We start from the raw sequence: 22,583 nt of genomic DNA on the forward strand, positions 1-22,583 counted from the left end.
CCTAGAAGTATAATTGCTGGGTCCTATGGTAAGTCGGATGGGGAAACAGTGGAAACAGCATCAGACTTTATTTTGGGGGGCTCCAAAATCACTGCTGATGGTGATTGCAGCCATGAAATTAAAAGACGCTTTCTCCTTGGAAGGAAAGTTATGACCAACCTAGATAGCATATTAAAAAGCAGAGATATTACTTTGCCAACAAAGGTCCATCTAGTCAAGGCTATGGTTTTTCCAGTGGTCATGTATGGATGTGAGAGTTGGACTGTGAAGAAAGCTGAGTGCCGAAGAATTGATGCTTTTGAACTGTGGTGTTGGAGAAGACTCTTGAGAGTCCCTTGGACTGCAAGGAGATCCAACCAGTCCATTCTGAAGGAGAGCAGTCCTGGGTGTTCATTGGAAGGACTGATGCTAAAGCTGAAACTCCAATACTTTGGCCACCTCATGCAAAGAGTTGACTCATTGGAAAAGACCCTGATGCTGGGAGGGATTTTGGGCAGGAGGAGAAGGGGACGACAGAGGATGAGATGGCTGGATGGCATCACCGACTCGATGGACATGAGTTTGAATGAACTCTGGGAGTTGGTGATGGACAGGGAGGCCTGGCGTGCTGTGATTCATGGGGTTGAGGAGAGTCGGACACAACTGATCAACTGAACTGAACTGATGGTAAGTCTCTGTTTAACTTTGTGAGGAACTGGCAGACTTTCCCTGTTGGCTACACCATTTACATTCCCACCAACAAAGTATGAGGATTCCAGTTCTGCAGGTCCTCACCAACACTTGTTATTACCTGTCTTTTTTGTTAAAGCCATCCTAGTGCATTTGGCATGAGACCCTATAGCTCAGGGTTTAGAGCGCTGGTCTTATAAACCAGGTGTCAGGAGTTCATATCTCCCTGGGGCCTGCTAAGCAATTCTCTTATTGGGCTTCCCTCGTGGCTCAGACGGTAAAGAATCTGCCTGCAATGCAGGAGACCTGGGTGTGATCCCTGGGTTGGGAAGATCCCCTGGAGGAGGGCGTGGCAACCCACTCCAGTATTCTTGCCTGGAGAATCCCCATGGACAGAGAAACCTGGCAGGCTAAAGTCCATGGGGTCGCAAAGAGATGGACACGACTGAGGAACTCAGCACACAGACAGTGGGTTTGAAGTGGTATCCCTTTGTGTTTTCAATTTACATTTTCCTAACAAGGCTAATCCGGAGAAAGCAATGGCACCCCACTCCAGTACTCTTGCCTGGAAAATCCCATGGACGGAGGAGCCTGGTAGGCTGCAGTCCATGGGGTCGCTAGGAGTTGGACACGACTGAGCGACTTCACTTTCACTTTTCACTTTCATGCATTGGAGAAGGAAATGGCAACCCACTCCAGTGTTGTAGCCTGGAGAATCCCAGGGATGGGGGAGCCTGGTGGGCTGCTGTCTCTGGGGTCGCACAGAGTCGGACATGACTGAAGTGACTTAGCAGCAGCAGCAGCAGCAACAAGGCTAATCGGAGAAGGCAATGGCACCCCACTCCAGTACTCTTGCCTGGAAAATCCCATGGACGGAGGAGCCTGGTAGGCTGTAGTCCATGGGGTCGCTAAGAGTCGGACACGACTGAACGACTTCACTTTCACTTTTCACTTTCACGCATTGGCGAAGGAAATGGCAACCCACTCCAGTGTTATTGCCTGGAGAATCCCAGGGACGGGGGATCCTGGTGGGCTGCCGTCTATGGCATCACACAGAGTCGGACATGACTGAGGTGACTGCAGCAGCAACAAGGCTAATGACCTTGTGTATCTTTTCATGTGCGTATTGGTCATTTGTATACCTTTGGAGAAATGTCTATCTGTTGCTCATTTTTAAATGATTTTTTTTTTTTTTTTTTACTATTTGAAGTGTTTTTTAACTATTGTATTTTTTTATATCCCTTATCTTCAATTAATTATTTTATTTACCTGCTGTTCTTCTTTTATGTTTCTAGTAAGCTCCTTGCCTTCTTGAGATATTTATTATGCTTTAAAATTCTCCTTTCTGTCTGGTCCATTACTTATGACAGAAGGGCACCTATGCCAGAGAAAGCTTCTTTTATAGTACTTGCCTTCTTTGGTTGCCTCATATTTTCTTAGAAGCTAATGTTCCCTTGAGATTGCTAGCCACTCTAACTGATAATGTGCGCCTGGAAGGAAGATGCAAAAGCTTAGGTTCTGTGTTATGCTCCTCCTTTGAGTTCAGGGATTGGGGTTTGGTTAGAAGAGGAAAACCACCCTAAGGTGGGAAGCCCCTGGTTCCAGTGTGGGCTCAGTCACCACCCGCCTCTAATACACGTGTTGCCTTGTACTGCTCATTTGCAAGAGCTGCTGTTTTCCTTAAGTTGTAATTTCCTGATTCACCAAATGAATAGTGAGGAGGGAGGGAAGCTCATTTGTGCCAGCCAGCTCACTGACCTCCTTGACTTCACAACTCCCCTTGACCCTGACCTTTTGTTAACTGCTTCACACTCACACACTCATACTCACATACACTCACACTGCCTTGATGTTAGCCTACTGTCTCTGGTCAGTGCTGGCACTGGCTACAGGCGGCAGGGGCCCACTGAGCACAACTAGAAGCCCTTCTCTGGTCTCACCCTCCTGCGAGTCCTGGCGCTCTTCCGCTTTAGGCTTGCTGTTCACCCAGCGCAGCACTGCCCTCACCCGCACGCCCGTGTCTGACTCTGCCATTCATCTCATCTAATTCCTTCTTTCCTCAGAGATTTCCCTAGGATTAGGTCCTGTGGAGAAAGTTGTAGGCCTGTGTGAATGTCAAAAGGGCTTACTCTGAGAATGCCTTCTATACAAATATTGAATCATTATGTTGTATCCCCTGGAACTAATATAATGTTGTATGTCAGTTAGACTGCTCAATAAAAGGAAAAAGAGGACCTTCCCTGGCAGTTCAGGGGTTTAGACTTCACCTCCCAGTGCAGGGGTTGCCGGTTCAGTCCCTGGTTGGGGAGCTATGACCCCACATGGCTCACCTTCTGGAGAAGATGGCCTTAGGGAGGGACCCAGAATGGCTACAGTTAGAATAATGCCCTGGCCTGACATCCAGCTGGTATTCCTGGTATGGCTGGATCAGATGTTTCTGTCCAGTCTCCATCCTGAGTGCTTATTAAGTATTTGAATAACTCTTAAAATACCATTACCTGACACCATTTATGATATTTTACGTAACCCATATGGACTGCCCATGAGAGTGGGTGTTTATTATTACCACTATTTCAGAAGTGAGGAAATAGAGACTGAGACATCCTAAGTAAGATTACTGTAAGATTACTTACTTAAGATTACATCCTAAGTAAGATTTAGGGTTACACAGCTAGTAAGAGATGGAAGCAGGACTCAGAACAAAGGCCTTTTCTGTTAAATGCCAAGCTGACTTTCCAGTTTTCAGTCTCTAAATACCTAGGACTTTCAGGAAAAGGGAGGTTTACAGGACCAGAGGGTGAATGCTTGAAGGTCAGATGCTAGCTGAGGATGGGAAAGCAGGATCTAGTTTAAGCATTATGGGAATGTACAGATGGGACTGCAGCCATGAAATTAAAAGATGCTTACTCCTTGGAAGGAAAGTTGTGACCAACCTAGATAGCATAATCAAAAGCAGAGACATTACTTTACCAACAAAGGTTCGTCTAGTCAAGGCTATGGTTTTTCCTGTGGTCATGTATGGATGTGAGAGTTGGACTGTGAAGAAAGCTGAGCACCGAAGAATTGATGCTTTTGAACTGTGGTGTTGGAGAAGACTCTTGAGAGTCCCTTGGACTGCAAGGAGATCCAACCAGTCCATTCTGAAGGAGATCAGCCCTGGGATTTCTTTGGAAGGAATGATGCTAAAGCTGAAACTCCCGTACTTTGGCCACCTCATGCGAAGAGTTGACTCATTGGAAAAGACTCTGATGCTGGGAGGAATTGGGGGCAGGAGGAGAAGGGGATGACAGAGGATGAGATGGCTGGATGGCATCACTGACTTGATGGACGTGAGTCTGAGTGAACTCCGGGAGTTGGTGATGGACAGGGAGGCCTGGCATGCTGCAGTTCATGGGGTCGCAAAGAGTCAGACACGACTGAGTGACTGCTCTGATCTGATCTGATCACATGTAAGTCAAACATCTCTTCCCAGGGACTTCCTTGGTGGTGCCGTGGCTAATACTCCAAGCTCCCAATGCAGGGGGCCTGGGTTCAATCAGTGGTCAGGGAACTAGATCCCACATGCCACAGCTAAAGATCCCACCTGACGAAACTAAGACCCAATGCAGCCAAATTAAAAAAAAAAAAATCTCTTCCCCAAGTAGTTTTTGGTCTAATGGAGTGAGTAAACAAGAATATGAAGCTGAAAATACTACAAGGACAGATAATAAGTAATTTGTAACTCAGAAAAAGAAAAATAGTATCTCATCAGGGCAAGCAGGGTTTAACTGAGGAGGTCCAATTAAAAGCCTGACTGGATGGTAGATAGGAGAGTTGCAGGAATTTATAGAATCAAAGTTTTGTAGAAAACTTTTTAAAATATCAGGTCCAGGGGCTTCCCTGGTGGCTCAGTGGTAAAGAATCCACCTGCCAATGCAGGAGACACAAGTTCGATCCCTGATCTGGGAAGATCTCACACGCCTCAGAGCAACTAAGTCCGTGCTGCACAACTATTGAGCCTGTGCTCTGGAGCCCGGGAACTGCAACCATTGAGCCCATGTGCCGCAACTGTTGAAGTCCACGTGCCCTAGAGCCCATGCTCCACAACACGAGAAGCCAGTGCAGTTAGTGTCTGTCCTCTTAGTTTTGTCAGGCTCATATGTTTGTTTACTCTCTCCTTTGGGTCCACCTCTGACTTCATTGGAGAAGGAAATGGCAACCCACTCCAGTGTTCTTGCCTAGAGAATCCCAGGGACGGGGAGCCTGGTGGGCTGTCATCTATGGGGTCGCACAGAGTCGGACATGACTGAAGCGACTTAGCAGCTGGACTGCAGCACGCCAGGCTTCCCTGTCCATCACCCACTCCTGGAGCTTGCTCAAACTCATGTCCATCAAGTCGGTGATGCCGTCCAACCATCTAATCCTCTGTTGTCCCCTTCTCCTCTTGCATTCAATCTTTCCCAGCAACAGGGTCTTTTCCAATGAGTCAGTTCTTCGTATCAGGTGGCCAAAGTATTGGAGCTTCAACTTCAGCACAAGTCTTTCCAATGAATATTCAGGACTGATTTCTTTCAGGATTGACTGGTTTGATCTCCTTGCAGTCCAAGGGACTCTCAAGAGTCTTCTCCAACACCCCAGTTCAAAAGCATCAGTTCTTCAGCACTCAGCTTTCTTTATGGTCCAACTCTCACATCCATACATGACCCCTGGAAAAACCATAGCTTTGACTAGACAAATCCTTGTCAGCAAAGTAATGTCTCTGCTTTTTAATATGCTGTCCAGGTTAGTCATAGCTTTTCTTCCAAGGAGCAAGCATTTAATTTCATGGCTGCAATCACCATCTGCAGTGATTTTGGAGCCCAAGAAAATAAAGTCTGACTATTTCCATTGTTTCCCCATCTATTTGCCGAGAAGTGATGGGACCAGATTCTATGACCTTAGTTTTTTGAATGTTGAGTTTTAAGCCAGCTTTTTCATTCTCCTCTTTCACTCTCATCAAGAGTCTCTCTAGTTCTTCTTCGTTTTCTGCCATAAGGGTGGTGTCATCTGCATACCTGAGGTTATTGATATTTCTCCCTGCCATCTTGATTCCAGCTTGTGCTTCATCCAGCCCAGCATTTCTCATGATGTACTCTGCATATAAGTTAAGTAAGCAGGGTGACAATATACAGTCTTGACTTACTCCTTTCCCAATTTGGAACCAGTCCATTGTTACATGTCTGGTCTTAACTGTTGCTTCTTGACCTGCATACAGATTTCTCAGGAGGCAGGTCAAGTGGTCTGATATTCCCATCTCTTTAAGGATTTTCCACAGTTTGTTGTGATCCACACAGCCAGTGAAGGAGAAGTAGATGTTTTTCTGGAATTCTCTTGCTTTTTCTATGATCCAATGGATGTTGGCAATTTAATCTCTGATTCTTCTGCCTTTTCTAAATCCAGCTTGAACATCTGGAAGTTCTCAGTTCACATACTGTTGAAGCCTGGCTTGGAGAATTTTGAGCATTACTTTGTTAGTGTGTGAGATGAGTGCAATTGTGCGATAGTTTGAACATTCTTTGGCATTGCCTTTCTTTGGGATGAAAACTGACCTTTTCCAGTCCTGTGGCCACTGCTGAGTTTTCTGAATTTACTGGCATATTGAGTGCAGCTATCAGGGCTTCCCTGATAGCTCAGTTGGTAAAGAATCTGCCTGCAATGCAGGAGACCCTGGTTCGATTCTTGGGTTGGGAAGATCCACTGGAGAAGGGATAGGCTACCCACTCCAGTATTCTGGCCTGGACAACTGGGGTTGCAAAGAGTCGGACACAACTGAGTGACTTTCACTTTCACTTTTTTAATTAATTAATTTGGCTGCCACTGGATCCCTATGGCATGTAGGATCTTAGTTCCCCAACCAGGGATTGAACTGGTGTCCCTTGCATTGGCAGGCAGACTCTTAATTACTGGACTACCAGGGAAGTCCTGATAGTTCATTGGTTTTTATTGCCAAATAGTATTCCATCATATGAATGTGCTACATTTTGCTTACTGTTTTATTCACATTTGAATTGTTGCCACTTTGGGGCTACAATGAGTAATGCTCCTGTGAACTTTATCTGGATGTATGTTTTCATTTCTCCTGGGAGTATGCCTAGGAATCGGATTGCTGAGTCTTATGTTAACTCTATCCTTGACCTTTCAAGAAACAGCGGCACTGTTGTCTAAAGTGGCTGCACCATTTTACATTCCAACATCCATGTATGCGGATTGGGTTTCTCTGCACCTGGGCTTCCCAAGGGCAGGAGCAGGAGTCTCGTGTCTGCCTTGGTGGCCAGGGCCTGGCCAGGCACCACACAGGGGCTGTCGGCCACAACGGCTCCTTGACCCCTAGGGGTCTCTCTTACCTCAAGCTTTTCACTGTCTTCCCCTTTATTGTTGTCTTCTAGGAGCTCAGCTCGCAGTTTCCAGTTGTCTGGGAAAATGCCAGAAGAGCTCACCAGATGCCAGGAGGCAGCCCTTTTCTGGAAAATCCTTCTACTTGGATCTGCCCGCCGGCAAGAACCTCCAGTTTTTGACGGGGGCCATTCAGCAGCTGGGTGGGGTAGGTAACCTGCTTCTCCCCTGTGGTGCCACGTGCCTTCGTGGATTCAAGGGCAGGAGCTGGAGAGGGGTTCTGCCTGTGACTTCCAGGTATTGTCAGGGGTATCACTGCATTTTCCAAAGCAGCTTAAATGTAAACCATTTTTTAAAAGTAAAGATAATTTTTTTTTCCTAATTAGAAAAGTAATTTCTGTTCATTCTAGAATTCTGGAGAACTGGAACAGCAGAGTGGCACTGCTAAGGAGTGGACTTGTTGGGATAGGAGAAATGTGTGGCCCTGAAATCATTTATCTTTTTGCCATTTTACAGAAGGTAGACAGACATACTCCTTCAACCTATCACTTTAAAGATTTTTTTAAATGGTGATAAAATTTATATGACATAAAATATGCCTTTGTAATTGTTTATAGGTTCATTCTTCTTAATTTAAAAAAAGTTTTATTTTTTTTTTTTTTTTTTTAATTTGGCTGCCATGGGTCTTTATTGTGGCACACAGGCTCAGTAACTGCAGCGTATGGGCTTAGTTCCCCAACCAGAGATGGAACCCATGTCCCCTGCATTGGAAGGTGGATTCTTAATCACTGGACTACCAGAGAAGTCCCTGGAAATTAATTATTTTTAAGTTCATGGACATTAATTACATTCACCCTGTTGTGTAACCATCACTCTCTGTTTCCCAAACTTTGATCACCCCAAACAGAAGCTCTGTAACCTTTAAGCCAGAACTTCCCCTTTCACCTCCCCCACCTCCCCAGCACTCACATCTAGGCTATGTTTCTGAATTTGCCCGTTCTAGATAAGTGGGATCAGTGGGATCACTGGTGTTAGTTCTTTTGTTTCTGGTTTGTTACACTTTAACATAAAGCTTTCAAGGCTCACCCATGCTGTAGAGTAGATCAGAGTTTCCTTTCTCTCTCATGACTGAATAGTGCTCCACCATATGGACAGACCACATTTTGCTTATCCATTCATACGTTAATGGACACTCGGTTTGTTTCTGCATTTTAGCTATTATGAATAATGCTGCTGTGAACGTGGGTGGACAAGTGTCCGTTCGAGTCCCTGTTTTCAATTCTGTTGGACGCATACCTCGGAGAGGAGTTGCTGGGTCGGGCGGTAATCCATGTTTAGCTTTTGAGGGACCGCAACTTCTGTTTTAAACCTACGTGCCAGGTTTCTCCCATCACACCGCAGAGAGATCATCCATCCTTCCTTTCACAGGGTGCTGGGGCTGGCTGGTCCTGGCTCATGAGAACCAGTTATTAGCATCTCTTTCCACTCCCACATTCAGGGATGTCATATGGCTACCTTGAAATCAGCCCCAGTAGTATTTTACCCCACAGAAACCAGCAAACGCTACAAAGCAGGGCTTTTTTTTTCCCCTTTCCCCCCAAGAGTCTGGCATTAAGCATTTGCCAGCTCACTACTGCTTATTTCCATCTTTTCTTCTTCCCCCAGACATGAGTTGTGTCATTGTGTTTCCAGCACTGTTTTGGGTTTCTTAGGATGAGTCAGACCCTCTCAGTGTCTTAAAGGGCTTGCAGGTAAGATGAGCGGACACTTACGCAGCTGAGTAATATCCAGAACCCAATTTTATTTCAGGCTCCTCTTGGTAGTGTGGTAAAGATGACAGATGCAGCATCTGGATGGCCCAGTATATCTTCACAGCAAAACCATGGCTTAGCCAAGCTCCTGATCCTCCAGTCCCATCAGCGTGCTCTCTCTCTTTCGGCAAACCCTCACCAGTCAGATATTCAGAGCCCACAAGGCTCTGCTGGGAGGACTACAGTTCTGGAGTCAAGAACCTGTGTCCTGTACATAAACCTTATTATATTTTGGGATGATGTCTTCTCGGGGGCCCAGCACAGGATTGCATCTGATCTGTTTAAGGACATTAATTCTGGAGCTTCTGTGAGCTGACCTGATTGCCTTCCTCAACCTGTCAATATTGATGATTCTACTTCTGCCTTTTGGGTTTCAGCCACCTCTGTGATCTGGTTTCAGGTAATTGAGGGTTTTCTGAGCAAAGAAGTAAGTTACATCGTGTCCAGCCGCAGGGAGGCGAAGGCCGAGAGCAGCAGGACAAGTCACAGAGGCTGCCCCAGCCCCAGCGAGGTCACAGTGGACACACCGCCCGTGGCCAACCCAAAAGGCAGCCGTGCTAGGCCCGCACAGAAAGCCATGGACCCAGTAAGAACCTCGTGGGGCGGGAAGTGTGTGTCTAGTAAACAAAGGAAGTAGGCCTTTGTGAGCCCACTTCAACAGTTTCTGGTTTTAGTTTCATCTGGTTTATTTTAATCTCTCATTTGAATTCAGGGGCTGAAACTATCTTATCACAGCTCTGGATCCACACACCTCAGTGACATGCCGTCCCTATGCCCTCCCTTCTGTGATAAATATTCACTTTTCCTGGGACTTCAGAGTCTGAGATTCAGAAACAGTAGGGGAGGACTTTCCCTACTGTTCAGTGGTTAAGAATCCACCTGCCACTGCAGGGTCCATGGGGTTGATCCCTGGTCCAGGAAGATCCCACATACCATGGGGCAACTAAGCCCGTGCACCTCAGCTACTGAATCTGTTTGCTCTTGAACTTGCGCTCTGCAGCAAGAGAAGCCCACACACCACAGCTCGAGTAGCCCCTGCTTACCACAACTAGAAAAAGTCCACGTGCAGCACTGAAGACCACCAGCACAGCCAAAAATAAATAAACATTTTTGTAAAAAATAAGAAAAAGAAACAGTAGGGGAATAAACGAGAGAGGGCTTGTTAGGATTGACTGACACTTGTCTGCTGGGGAGTGTGAGCTTTTAAAGAGAGGTCTAAAAAAATAACAAAGAAGAAGAAGAGAGGTCTCGGGACCTTTGTAACACTTGACCTTGGGTGAATTCAAAATGCCCCTCCCCAGGCTTCAGGCCGCCGGGGCTGCAGCTCCCCGTGAGTGACCCGAACCTGAGGATGGCTTTGCCTTTACCTCTGGAAGGTTCTCCCAGCTTTCACTTCTGCCGCTGCTCAGATGTCCCTGCTCCCAGCTTTCCGAGGGACATGACTCCCAGACATCCTGGCCAGCCCCTGTGGAAACGTGTGTTTGTGCGCAGGTGGTCTCCACAGCTCCCCCATCGCTCCTTTCTTCCGCCAGGTGCCTCTGAGCAGAGGGAAGGAGCTCCTGCAGAAGGCCATCAGAAACCAGGTGAGCCGAGGGGGCCGGGCTGGAGGCCGGTGTGTCTGGCGCAGGGAGAGAATAAGCCCCGCCTCTGAAGGTTCTTCTGAAGCACTGACACAGAAGGCATGCCCGGCCAGACTTGTAGCACTGTCATGATTTCCTCCTTTCTGACGAGGAAGTGGGGCTCAGAGGAGTTCAGTCATCTGTCCAGAGTCACCCAGGCTGGAGGTGGAAGAGCCAGGTTTTGACTCCATGATCTTAAGAACCTGGGAGAAATGCGGTGGGGTGTCTTTCGCACGTAGCTGTTTGTCCCTTCTGTGAGGACCCAGGGCCATTACAGTTGAGTGGCAGCAGGAAGAGTTAATGTGATCTTGCAGAGGAGTGGTTCAAGTGCCATCAGGCGGGTGCCCTGGCCGTGGTCTGTGATGCAGGAGGGTGGTGTGGCCAGCTTAGCTTCCTGTACGATGAGGGTGGTGTTTATTGTGTCCCTCCTGTGGGCTCAGAGCGTTCCTCACAGAAGCTCTCCCAACAAGCCGCTCACATGAACACACATGTCCCTTCCTGGTTCCGAGGTGGCCGGAGCAGAGCCATCAGCCAGATCCGTGCCTCCCAAGGTGGCCAGCCCTCTGCGAAGGACAGGGTCCTCCCAGGGTTTGAAGTCGACTTTCCAGGCTCTGTGCTTGCTCCCCTGCCCGCCTTCTCGCAACAGCTCCGCACATGGATGACCTGGAGCTCCCAGAAGCCAGGCCAGCCTGTCCCCAGGTGGTTGAGCCTCAGGCGGGGGTCTCGTCCTCCTGCCTCACTCCGCTTGTCTTTCCAGGGCAGCAGCAGTGGAGGCGGCAGTGGGCACGGCAGCAGCCTCCTGAGCAACGCCCGCTCCTGGGGGGTGCAGATTCTCCACGTGGACGGTACCCTTCCTGCCCAGGGCCGCAGAGGGGAGGGTTGGCAGCTTTGCCTGGGAACCTGGGCTGTGAGAGGGGTCCGCGTCACGTACTGGCTGAAGCCAGATGCATTCAGTCACTTACTGTGTTGGTCCACAGAGGTGGAGAGCAGCCGCAGCAGTAGCAGAGCGCAGGTGCTGGGAAGGGCTGCTTCCTTTAACCCCGGGGCCAGCTTTCCTCAGCAGGATTGAATAAGAACCAATCCTAATATCCATTACCCCTTATCAGGTATTTACTCCGAACTAGGAAACACCTCATTTAATCCTCACCACAGTCTCTGCCCATTGTACAGATGAAGTTGAGCCTCAGAGAATAGATTGAGTAAATTACCCATAGTCTTACCAGGCCCACATTCCCTCCTAGTTTGGCTCAACTACATTTCCTGTTCTTTCTTTCCTCTAGGGTTTGCCACACATTATAACCCCCTGTGTGCAGGCTGTAATACATTTACATGAGAGCAGCTGTCTTGAATCTGCTGGCAGTGGCCAGCCCTCCCACCCAGCTCCACTTTGAGTCTGGCATTTTCTCTGACCCATTAAAGGGGGCAGGTCTAGATCCAGCCTGAGATCTGCCGGAGGGGCAGGGAGCTGTGCCAGGGCAGGTCCTGGTCTGGGATGGTGGGAGGTTCCATCGTCTCTGGAAAACCAGCCATTTCTGACTTGATATAATTTCCTGCTTTTCTGTGTATTAGAGAAGCTCCAGCATGTATAGCTCCTGCTGGGTCTCCCACCAAGGATATAACTGAGTAAATGCCATGGCTTGATCTCCCCCACAAAACTGCTCTTCAGTAGCACCTTAAAGCCCTTATGGGTCATCAGGCACCTCCTGTTCAAGACTTGTATTCAGTGCTCCAAAGGAGCATGCAGCCAGCACAGGTACTTTTCCAGGGATAGAGGAGCCTGAGCTCTTTTATTATCAGCAGGTGCAGAGATGACACGTAGCCAGAAGGTGGCAGGCAAGGCTGGTGTGATCCAGTGAGCCAGGCCAGGTGGGACCTTCAGTCCCCCAGCCCCAGGACAGGGCTGTGCTGGGGAAACAAGAAGAGGAAGCCTTTGGCCACAGCCCTCTGTTTCCTCCCCAGAAATGCTGATACGGGTGCAGCAACTGTCTCTTGATGCTCCACGTGTGAAGAAACAAGGGCTGAAGAAGCCAGAGGTAAGTCATCCCCTCCCAAACCGAAGGGAAATGGGAAAGTCTGTGACAGCATTGGGAAATCCATGACCTGCCCCAGTCACCTCCTCCTGGCCTTGCTGGGAAAAGTGGGAGGAACACAGCCTCTCAGCTCAGCTCTGGTGCCCACAGCCCTGTGTGGGGCCAAGGACTGCCTGCAGGTAAGTCCTCATGGCCTGCTGGCCAGGCTGCCATTCTGGGGATAGTTCTTGGTCTGGAAACAAGCCTGCAGATTGCATGGGTGATGGCAGAGGGGTGGTGGCATTTGAAATAGCTGCCATATTCCAAATTCTTGTTTGGCTTTTCCTTCTTTTTCTGGGGTTAGAACTGTGTACTACCTCAAGAGAGCCCAGGCTGATTTAAAGCTGCAGGGTCTTCACCCAGCCCTGAATTCAAGGAAGAATCAGGCCCTACAAGTCCGTCCAGGGCCTGGCACCCAGGAGAGGGACCACATCCGAACCAGGTGGAACGCTCAGCCTCACCGGCCCTCACCCCACCCCCTCTGGTCTGGGCATCTTTAAGGTTTTGCTGTAATGTGTACAGGCCTTCCCTGATGGCACAAGCATTAAAGAATCAGCCTGCAATGCAAGAGACCAGAATTTGATCCCTGGGTTGGGATGATCCCCCCTGGAGGAGGAAATGGCAACCCTCTGCAGTATCCTTGCCTGGAAAATCCCATAGACAGAGGAGCCCGGCTGGCTACAGTCCATGGGGTCGAATATACTGAAAGTCTCTTTCCCCTCCAAGTTCTGCTCCCCAACCACCAAGCTCCCTCCCTGAGGTCAATAGTGTGAACAGTTGTGCAAATGTCCTTCCAGGGCTCCCAAGTATCTACAAGCAAATACATCGAAATTCCCCCCTTTTACGCAAATGTGTAGTATTATTACTTTGCTTTGTTCGCTTAATAATCTCTTTTGTAGCTACTTGGGACTCTTTTGGGGCAAGTTTTGGGTGCAGTCTGCTGATGGGGGAGGGCCTGTTGAAGGCTTCTTTGGGCTGTGTTGGCCCTGGTGGCGTGGCCTGGAAGAGAATCTGGAATCCCCTTGGGCCCAGAGGCCCAGACAGTTACATAGCCACTGGATCTCTCATTCTATCCATACCCTCCCAACTCTTTAGCTGATTTTTTAAAAATTTTGTTTCATTTGGCTTGTAACATTAGCTTTGTTTGACCTTGGCCTGAAAGCCAGTTTTGACAAACACAGTCAGGGTGTGTAAGATAGGGTACTGAAAACCAAAAGGCATTGTCTTCACCCTCATCCTGTCGGCTGCCCTGGCATGCCAGCCGCGCCCAGAATACATGGGCTGCTGCCAGTGAGCCCCTCCTCGGCGCCAGGTGTGTCACCTGTTGCAGTTTCATCTGTGCCACATCCAGGGTGTTAGGTGGGAACCCGGAACATCATGGGCGGCACGGGCCCCATTCCCACGGTGGTTGGGTTTGCTCCCCAGCCCTTGCTTGCTCTTTGCTCTGCCCTGCATTCCTTGCACAAAGTCAGGGCCCTTGAGATTCACGCTCAGAGCTCACCATGCAAAGAGCATGGTGCTCAGGTCTGCTCCAGCTCAGGGTCCAGCCGTGGGCAGAAAGCTAAAGTGGGGCAGACGAGCAGCAGCTCGGCTCACCGGGCCCAGTTCCTCGACCCCCCTAGCTCCCTCACATCCTTAACCTATTTTTCCTTTCCATTCAGGGAACATGTCCAGCAGAGTCAAGAACACGGAAAGGTCAGTGCAGGAGCTCTTCCTCATTTAATTGCCATCCCTCCCTCCCTAAACGCTCCCCCACGACTCCCTCTGTGGCAGCATCTGCTCACTTTTCTGCGGCAGGAAGCAAGTCCAGGTTGTGTACAGCCTCGTCCTGTTGCCAGGGCCCGAGCTTCAGAGAGGAGGGCAGCGGGAGAGGGAGTCTGTGAGCAAGTCCAGGGCTGCTGGGCCGGGCCTTCTCTGTAGAGCGAAGACCTCCTGTGGTTGCTCTGGCTCCTGCAGCCTCTGGCTGTTCCCAGGCATCGATGGAAGTTCAGCATCCTTTTCTTTCTGATTCAGGAGCAGTTTGGGGTGGGCAGTTTGACAGCTGCCTACTACTTTCAGAAATGCCAAACTCCCTGAAATTGACAAATAGGCAGATTGACGGGCCCAGCTCCCGGCTCCTCTTGGACAGCAGGAAAGTTTCTCCCCCTGGATATTTCTCCCAAAGATGCTCTGTCGGTGGCATTTATTCGTGCACAAGTGGGAACTAATAAGGAAAGTCATTTGGCACCTCTTACGCTTGCAAATCAAGGAAGTCTGTGGGAGAATTGATTTTAATCACTGTGTCAGTTAATTAGAAAGATGAGGAGTCACCCCAAAAAAGTAATTAAGGAAGAAAGGCTGCTTCTGCTCGGGCACTGGGAGCTGAGAAGCGCCAGCCTCTTGGGGATTTGTGGCAGCTAGCTGTGCCCAGCCTTTCAGTGCCTCAACTGCCCCTTTGACAGGACTTTTGGGCATCGTGGAAGGGCAGAAGGGGTTTATAATGCCTCAGAGAATCTGTTAACTGCAGATAGCCAGGTAGTAGGGGACAAATCTCGTGATTAACTGACTCCAAATCTGTTTTCCCAGCACCCGTTTGCCCTATTTTTTTCAAGAACCAGATTTCACTTTTTTTTTTTTTTAAACTGTCCTTCTGCCAAGACCTCGAAACACTCTTCAGTTCTCCTCCTTGCTGTTCCTCCTCTCTGAAACCCCAGACTCCTCGTGGAGAATTCTGTCTGAGAACCATCCTCAGGGCCCCTTGGGATTCTGAGACACCAGGAATTAAGATCTGGGAAGGAGCTGAGGCTCTTAGCAGAAACCAGCAAGGGCCGGGTTTCTCTTACCCAGCCAGGTTCCTGACCCTCAAGGTTGACAGCCTTCAGCACCCACATGCAGGAAGCTGAGGGTGGGCACATTTAGGACCCTGGGGTAGTAGAGGCTGGAGGAGATGGCAGCAGGGGCCTCACTCAGCCAAAGGAAAGGCACTCCTTGGGGCCACGAGGGCTCTGGCTCTGAGAGACTCTTGGGCTTTGGCAGAGCCTCGTCTCTCTGAGCATTTCCTGCGGGCAGAGCTTAGGCTCTGCACCAGGGCAGACAGATGGCTGACAGGCACACTCTTCCTTCCAGTGGCCAGACTGAAGGCACCGTTCCTCAAAGTCGAAGATGAGAGCAGGTGAGTGGACCACCAGACCTACATAGAGGAGAGGTACTCAGGGGCCCCAGGCTGCCATGGGGAGGTCTCATAGATCAGAGGAGCCAATCCCAGCTGGCACTCCTCTTGGTCATGAGTCAGAGGTTAATAATCCTATAGGTGAATTCTTTTCTTATTTTTTTAAATATTTATTTGTTTGGCTGTGCCAGGTCTTAGTTGCAGCACGTGGGATCCAGTCCCCTGACCAGGGATCGAACCTGGACTCCCTGCACTGGGAGCTCAGAGTCTTGGCCACTGGACCACCAAGGAAGTCCCTGAATTCCTTCCTTTCAAAGCTCTGTGTTTTTGAGTCTGTGATGTTGCATCCAGGCTGTTTGACTCCCCATTTCCCCCATGTGTACACTGACACTCAATACGAAATCATTGCTGGTGTTAGTGCTGGTACAGTCTTTGCTAAAGTGAGGATCTCTGTGGTGCTATTGGGGTTCCCTTGTCAGATCACCTTGTATCAACACTTGACCAAGCCTTTCCATTTGCTGTGTGAAACCCTTTCCTGGTATGTGTTATCTCCTCATAGCCATGGGTAAAACTGCCATGAGAAGAGTCCATCCTCTTCCCAGTGGGGAAACTGAGGTCAGAGACATTAAGGGACACGAACACAGCCACTTTGCTAGTAAGTCTCAGTTTGAGGCTAGAGTCCACATCCAGCCTGGGGCCCTCTCCCCTCTGCCCTGTCTGTCCCCGTGAGGGCCCTTTCTTACCTAGCAGGAGAGTCACATCAATGATAACCTGATGAGCTGTTAGCTACCTGGGTTGTCACTGACTCTTCGGTAAGTACTAGATTAAAAGTCTGTGAAAATCCAGAATTAACCCCAGAAGTTTTTTTAAAGCCCAGATGTCCCCGGAAGAGACTCCTGGGTCAGAATGCTCTGTGTCCTCAGCTTTGGGCTGGCCACCAAGAGACCCAGCCCCAGGAGCCTGGCAGGCCTGCCCATGCCTCACATGACAGCGGCACACCAGACAGAGTTGGCGCTGGTGGCTCAAAAGCCAGTAGGAGGAATCCAGGGCTGGAAGGAGGCCCTCTCATCTCCCCGTCCAGGCGGGTTGGGGGAGGGGCATGTCCGTCACAGTCCACCTTTCACAACCAGCGGGTACAAATAGTCCTGACTGGAACGCTGTGGCCGAGACGCCACTAGGGCCTTAGTGTCTCTGCACATGGAGCTGAGGCTTCTCTTGATCCTTCTTTGCGTGCTGTTCTAAAGCAGGCGCTCTTCAAAACTCAACATAGCTGCACCAGCCTCAACTTTTCAACCTCCTCAGCAGAAACAAAATAACACGGAGGAGGGCGAAAGGCGGGTACCAGGGCTGTGAAGGGTGCCTCCTTCTCCTTCAGGATCCAAGAAGACATTTTATTTTGGCTGTGCTGTGCACTCTACGCGATCTTGGTTCCCCAACCAGTAATCAAACTAGGGCCCCCTGCGGTGGAAGCTCGGAGTCCTAGCCACTGGACTGCCAGATAAGTCCCCAAGAAGACTCATTGGTTAATTTCCTCCTGAGGCTGCAGCGTCTCAATATGCCCCTGGTACCCAGGGCCTGCTTTCCCCTGGAGCACCGTCCACTGCACCCCAACATGGTGTGGTCAGGGGCTGCCGAGTACCCACAGATCACCACGTCTGGCTCCGAGAGTCTCCTGAATGTGAGCTACTTAAGGCAAACGACTCAGTGTATGTCTGACTGCCCAGAACCTTCACTGCGCCTCTCTTTTCCATTCAGAGCACCACCCCTCAGATAGTACAAAGGCCCAGCCCATAGCAAAAATATTCCTCTTCATGGAACAGGAAGATCACTGATCTGGTCTTAACATCCTTGCGTTTAGATTCTGGCATGCTAGAGTTCTCAGAGGTCACTTGAGGGTCGAGAAACAAAATGGAAAGGTGGGAGGAACTAGATCAGAAGTTGGGAGATGTGGCTTCCCATCTGGACTTGGCTGCTTATAGGTCACGAGCCCTTGGGCAAGCCACAGAACCTTTAGGGCTTCGTTTCCTCTTCTGTGATATAAAACATGAAAACACCGTTACTCTGCTCAGCTCAGAGGTTGCAGGATATGGGGGAGGCAGTGATTGTAAACAGGCTTGGAAAGTAGACAGGAAGAGTGTTCATTTAAAATATTAATCTAACCCAGTAAGGCAGATAAGAATGTTGTTCTAGTATTTAAAAGCTGGGCAAGTGAGGGATTTCCCTGGTGGTCCAGTGGTTGAAATTCTGAGCTTCTAATACAGGGGGCACGAGTTTGATCCCTGGTCAGGGAACTAAGATCCCACATGCTGTGTGACATGGCCCAAAAAAGATGGGCAGGTGAGAGTCTGCTTTATTAAGATGGGAATTCTCAGGATTTGGGCTGGCCCCTCTTCCTCGCCTTTTCCCTTCACCACTGGAGTCAAAGTGGAAGTTTTGTGTGTTTCAGGAAGTTTCGTCCTTTCCACCTTCAGTTTAAATCCTTTCCTGAAATTTCTTTTCTGGGACCCAAAGCCACCAGTCCTTTTGAGGCCCCGATGACTCCAAGCAGCTCGCACCATACCAGGTGGGTCTTTCTGGTTCCTGAGTACAAGGGCTGGTTCCAGGTCAAAGTCCTCCCCGCTGGGGGCTTGCTGGTCAGCCTGGGGAATGGCCATGTGTTAGCTCCTTAGGCAAAGTCTATTCTGGGAACTTAGCCCAGAGAAGAGGGACACCGGGAGTGTTCATCCGTTTTATCTGGTGTTCTCCATCCATACTGAAGAACTTGACTTGTGTCCAAAGGGCACGAGGCTGGTTTCTGAACCTCAGAGTATAAACCTCCTTTCTTAGAGTCTCCTTGTGAAAGTGAAGTCGCTCAGTCATGTCTGACTCTTGCAACCCCATGGACTGTAGCTTAAGGGAGTCTCCTTGGGGGCCCGTTAAAAATGCAGGTTCCTGGACTCCCCCGCTGCGGAATCACAGTCTCTGGTGATGGAGCCCCCAGAGCTCCGTGCTCCCAGGCTCCCCACGTGGTTTCAGTGCACGTCCAGGTTTGAGGCCTTTGAAGCTAAACATAGCAGGCAGAGGGTCTGGGGGACCTGCCACACTGTGTGGCCTGAAGTGACTTGTAGGCTGCTTGGTACCCCTACTCTGCAGATAGGTGAGTTTGGACCCTTCATTGACCAACATGCAGAAGGCATGCGGTTCAGGTGATGACCTGGACACCTTCCCAGACCTTTCTAACTTACGGGCCAGGAGACTAGAGGGCAGATGCCCAGCCTGAGGGTCCCCAGTGCCAGGGAGGACCTGTGGTTTCCACCAGCAGACAGGGGCTAAGGGGTCAGGAAATAGTGCGAATGGGAGGAAAAATAGAAAGGGACTGTGGCAGTAGATAAAGAGCGGAGGAAGGTGAGGACAAGCCAGGGTGAAGTCCAAGGGCCCTTCATCCCTTTCCCAGAAGAAACAAGGGACACAAGAGGGGCAGCCCAGCGGCTGCCTGGGCTGGGGCTGCGGGGGTGCTTGGCCTGGGAAGGCCTGGGGATGGCACAGGAGCTGATAAAGGGAAGATGAAGGGTTACAATGAAGCGTCTGTATTCTTTGCCCATCCTCCAATCTCTAGACCATGAGTCTCTCCAGAGAGAGTTTATGGACAGTACATCATGTACCCTTTGTTCTCTCTCCTCACAAAGAGTAGCAAAATATTCACTGTGCTGGATCTTGCTTTTTTTTCCACTGAATATTTCTTAATTTCCTATTAGTACCTGAAGAGCTTCTTCATTCCCTTTAATCACTGCAGGGTATTCCATGGTACGGATTTACTGTATTTTATTTAACATATGCATGGATGATTTCCAGTCTTCTGCGGTGAATAGCCTTGTTCAGAGTAAATCTATGATTGTTCAAGTATGTTTGCAGGACAAATTCCTAAAAGTGGAAATGCCAGGTCAAGGGTGCCTACATTTATACTTTTGAGAAGTGCAGCCAAATCGCTTTTCGTGGAGGTAATGCCAGGGCACACTTTGACTCGCAGTGGACCAGAGCCCATTTTCCCATCCCCGTGGCTAAGACAGTGAGCTGTCAGACTTGTGACTTCAGCCAGTCTGATAGATCAAAACCCATATCTCAGTGTAATGTAATTTTCATTTTTCTCTTTATGAATGAGCTTAAATATGTTTTCCTATGTTGGATCATTTGAATCTCTCTTTTTTTAAATCTCTTTTTGTGTGAACCTTTTTCATAGCCTTTGCCAGTTTTTCTATTCAGTTATTGATCACTTATTGATTTGTAAGGAGCCCTTGGCTATGTTATTAGTTATAAATATCCTCCTCAGTTCCTGGTGTGTTTTTTTGAGTTTGCTTATATTTTCTACCATGCATATATATATTTTTAATTGTTTGTCGTTGAGCTTTTTTTACTGTTTCCTGGGTTTTGTGTCATACTTAGAAAGTCCTTAGGGGAATAGTTTGGACCCACTGAATTTGCTCAAATACCAGTACCCTACAGGCCGTTTAAAAATGCAGGACTGACTACAAGTAATAAATGCTGGAGAGGATGTGGAGGAAAGGAAACCCTTCTACACTGTTGGTGGGGATGTAAATTGGTGTAGCCACTGTGGAAAACAGTATGGAGTTCCCTTAAAAAATTAAAAATAGAGTTGCCATGTGACCCAGCAGTCCCACTCATAGGCGTATATCTGGAGAAAATGCTAATTCAAAAAGATACTTGCACCCCAATCTCATAGCAGCAATATTTACGATAGCCAAGACACGGAACCAACCTAAATGTCCATAAATGGATAAAGGAGATGTGGTGCGTATATATATACACATATATATATGTATACACACACACAGTGAAACACTGCTCTGCTCAACCATAAGCAAGACTGAAACAATGCCATTTGTAGCAACATGGGTGGATTTAATAGAGATTATGAGTGAAGCAAATCAGAGAAAGAGAGATATCATATCACTTATATGTGGAATCTAAAAAATAATACAAATGAATTTATTTACAAAATAGACTCACAGACATGGAAAACAAATTTATGGTTACCAAAGGGGAAAGCAGATGGAGGAGGGATCAGTTCAGTTCAGTTCAGTCGCTCATCTTGTCTGACTCTGCGACCCCATGGACTGCAGCACGCCAGGCTTCCCTGTCCATCACCCACTCCCAGAGTTTGCTCAAACTCATGTCCATCAAGTCGGTGATACCATCCAACCATCACATTCTCTGTCGTCCCCTTCTCCTGCGTTCAATCTTTCCCAGCATCAGGGTCTTTTCCAATGAGTCAGTTCTTCGTATCAGGTGGCCAAAATATTGGAGCTTCAACTTCAGCACAAGTCCTTCCAATGAATATTCAGGACTGATTTCTTTCAGGATTGACTGGTTTGATCTCCTTGCAGTCCAAGGGACTCTCAAGAGTCTTCTCCAGCACCCCAGTTCAAAAGCATCAATTCTTCAGCACTCAGCTTTCTTTATGGTCCAACTCTTACATCCATACATGACTACTGGAAAAACCATAGCTTTGACTAGACAAATCCTTGTCAGCAAAGTAATGTCTCTGCTTTTTAATATGCTGTCCAGGTTAGTCATAGCTTATCTTCCAAGGAGCAAGCATTTAATTTCATGGCTGCAGTCACCATCTGCAGTGATTTTGAAGCCCAAGAAAATAAAGTCTGTCACTGTTTCCATCTATTTGCCATGAAGTGATGGGACCAGATGCCATGATCTTAGTTTTCTGAATGTTGAGTTTTAAGCCAGCTTTTTCACTCTCCTCTTTCACTTCCATCAAGAGGCTCTTTAGTTCCTCTTCATTTTATGCCATAAGGGTGGTATCATCTGTGTATGTGAAGTTATTGATATTTCTCCCGGAATCTTGATTCCAGCTTGTGCTTCATCCAGCCCAGCATTTCTCATGATGTACTCTGCATATAAGTTAAATAAACAGGGTGACAATATACACCCTTGATATACTCCTTTCCCAATTTGGAACCAGTCCGTTGTTCCATGTCCAGTTCTAACTGTTGCTTCTTGACCTGCATACAGGTTTCTCAGGAGGCAGATCAGGTGGTCTGGTATTCCTATCTCTTTAAGAATTTTCCACAGTTGGTTGTGATCCACACAATCAAAGGCTTTGGCGTAGTCAATGAAGCAGATGTTTTTCTGGACTTCTCTTACTTTTTCCATGATCCAACAGATGTTGGCAATTTGATCTCTGGTTCCTCTGCCTTTTCTAAATCCAGCTTGAACATATGGAAGTTCTCGGTTCATGTACTATTGAAGCCTAGCTTGGAGAATTTTGAGCATTATTTTGCTAGCGTGTAAGGTGAGTGTAATTATGCGGTAGTTTGAACATTCTTTGCCATTACCTTTCTTTGGGATTGGAATGAAAACTGACCTTTTCCAGTCCTGTGGCCACTGCTGAGTTTTCCAAATTTGCTGGCATATTGAGTGCAGCACTTTCATAGCATCATCTTTTAGGATTTGAAATAGCTTAGCTGGAATCCCATCACCTCCACTAGCTTTTTTCGTAGTGATGCTTCCTAAGGCCTACTTGACTTCACACTTGAGGATGTCTGGCTCTAGCTGAGTGATCACACCATCGTGGTTATCCGGGTCATTAAGATCTTTTCTGTATAGTTCTTCTGTGTATTCTTGCCACCTCTTCTTAATATCTTTTGCTTCTTTTAGGTCCATACCATTTCTGTCCTTTATTGTGCCCATGTTTGCATGAAGTGTTTCCATGGTATCTAATCTTCTTGTAGGGATCTCTAGTCTTTCCCATTCTATTGTTTTCCTCTGTTTCTTTGCATCGATCATTTAGGAAGGCTTTCTTACTTTTCCTTGCTATATCAGATGGATATATCAGATAGAGGAAGGATAAATCAGGGTTAACAGGTTGGGATTAACAGATACAAACTACTGTATATAAAATAAA

General features: G+C 48.2%; 1 protein-coding gene across 9 annotated transcripts in view; it reads left to right on the top strand.

Annotated features, from left to right (window-relative positions):
• Positions 1-22,583, top strand: part of DBF4B (DBF4B-CDC7 kinase regulatory subunit) — a 42,564-nt gene that overhangs the window by 16,165 nt on the left and 3,816 nt on the right. For 6 of the 9 annotated variants that reach the window (XM_070773626.1, XM_070773625.1, XM_019981842.2 and 3 more), the window contains 8 exons: positions 7,074-7,228; positions 9,232-9,417; positions 10,364-10,414; positions 11,208-11,295; positions 12,410-12,483; positions 14,181-14,214; positions 15,625-15,670; positions 18,114-18,230. In XM_070773626.1, coding sequence (XP_070629727.1) covers positions 7,074-7,228; positions 9,232-9,417; positions 10,364-10,414; positions 11,208-11,295; positions 12,410-12,483; positions 14,181-14,214; positions 15,625-15,670; positions 18,114-18,230 — 751 coding nt within the window. The remainder of the gene's footprint in view (positions 1-7,073; positions 7,229-9,231; positions 9,418-10,363; positions 10,415-11,207; positions 11,296-12,409; positions 12,484-14,180; positions 14,215-15,624; positions 15,671-18,113; positions 18,231-22,583) is intronic. The other 3 variants (XM_070773628.1, XM_070773629.1, XM_070773630.1) reach the window with 3 other exon arrangements.

The sequence above is a fragment of the Bos indicus genome, chromosome 19 (assembly GCF_029378745.1).
Source record: "Bos indicus isolate NIAB-ARS_2022 breed Sahiwal x Tharparkar chromosome 19, NIAB-ARS_B.indTharparkar_mat_pri_1.0, whole genome shotgun sequence".
NCBI lineage: Eukaryota > Metazoa > Chordata > Mammalia > Artiodactyla > Bovidae > Bos > Bos indicus.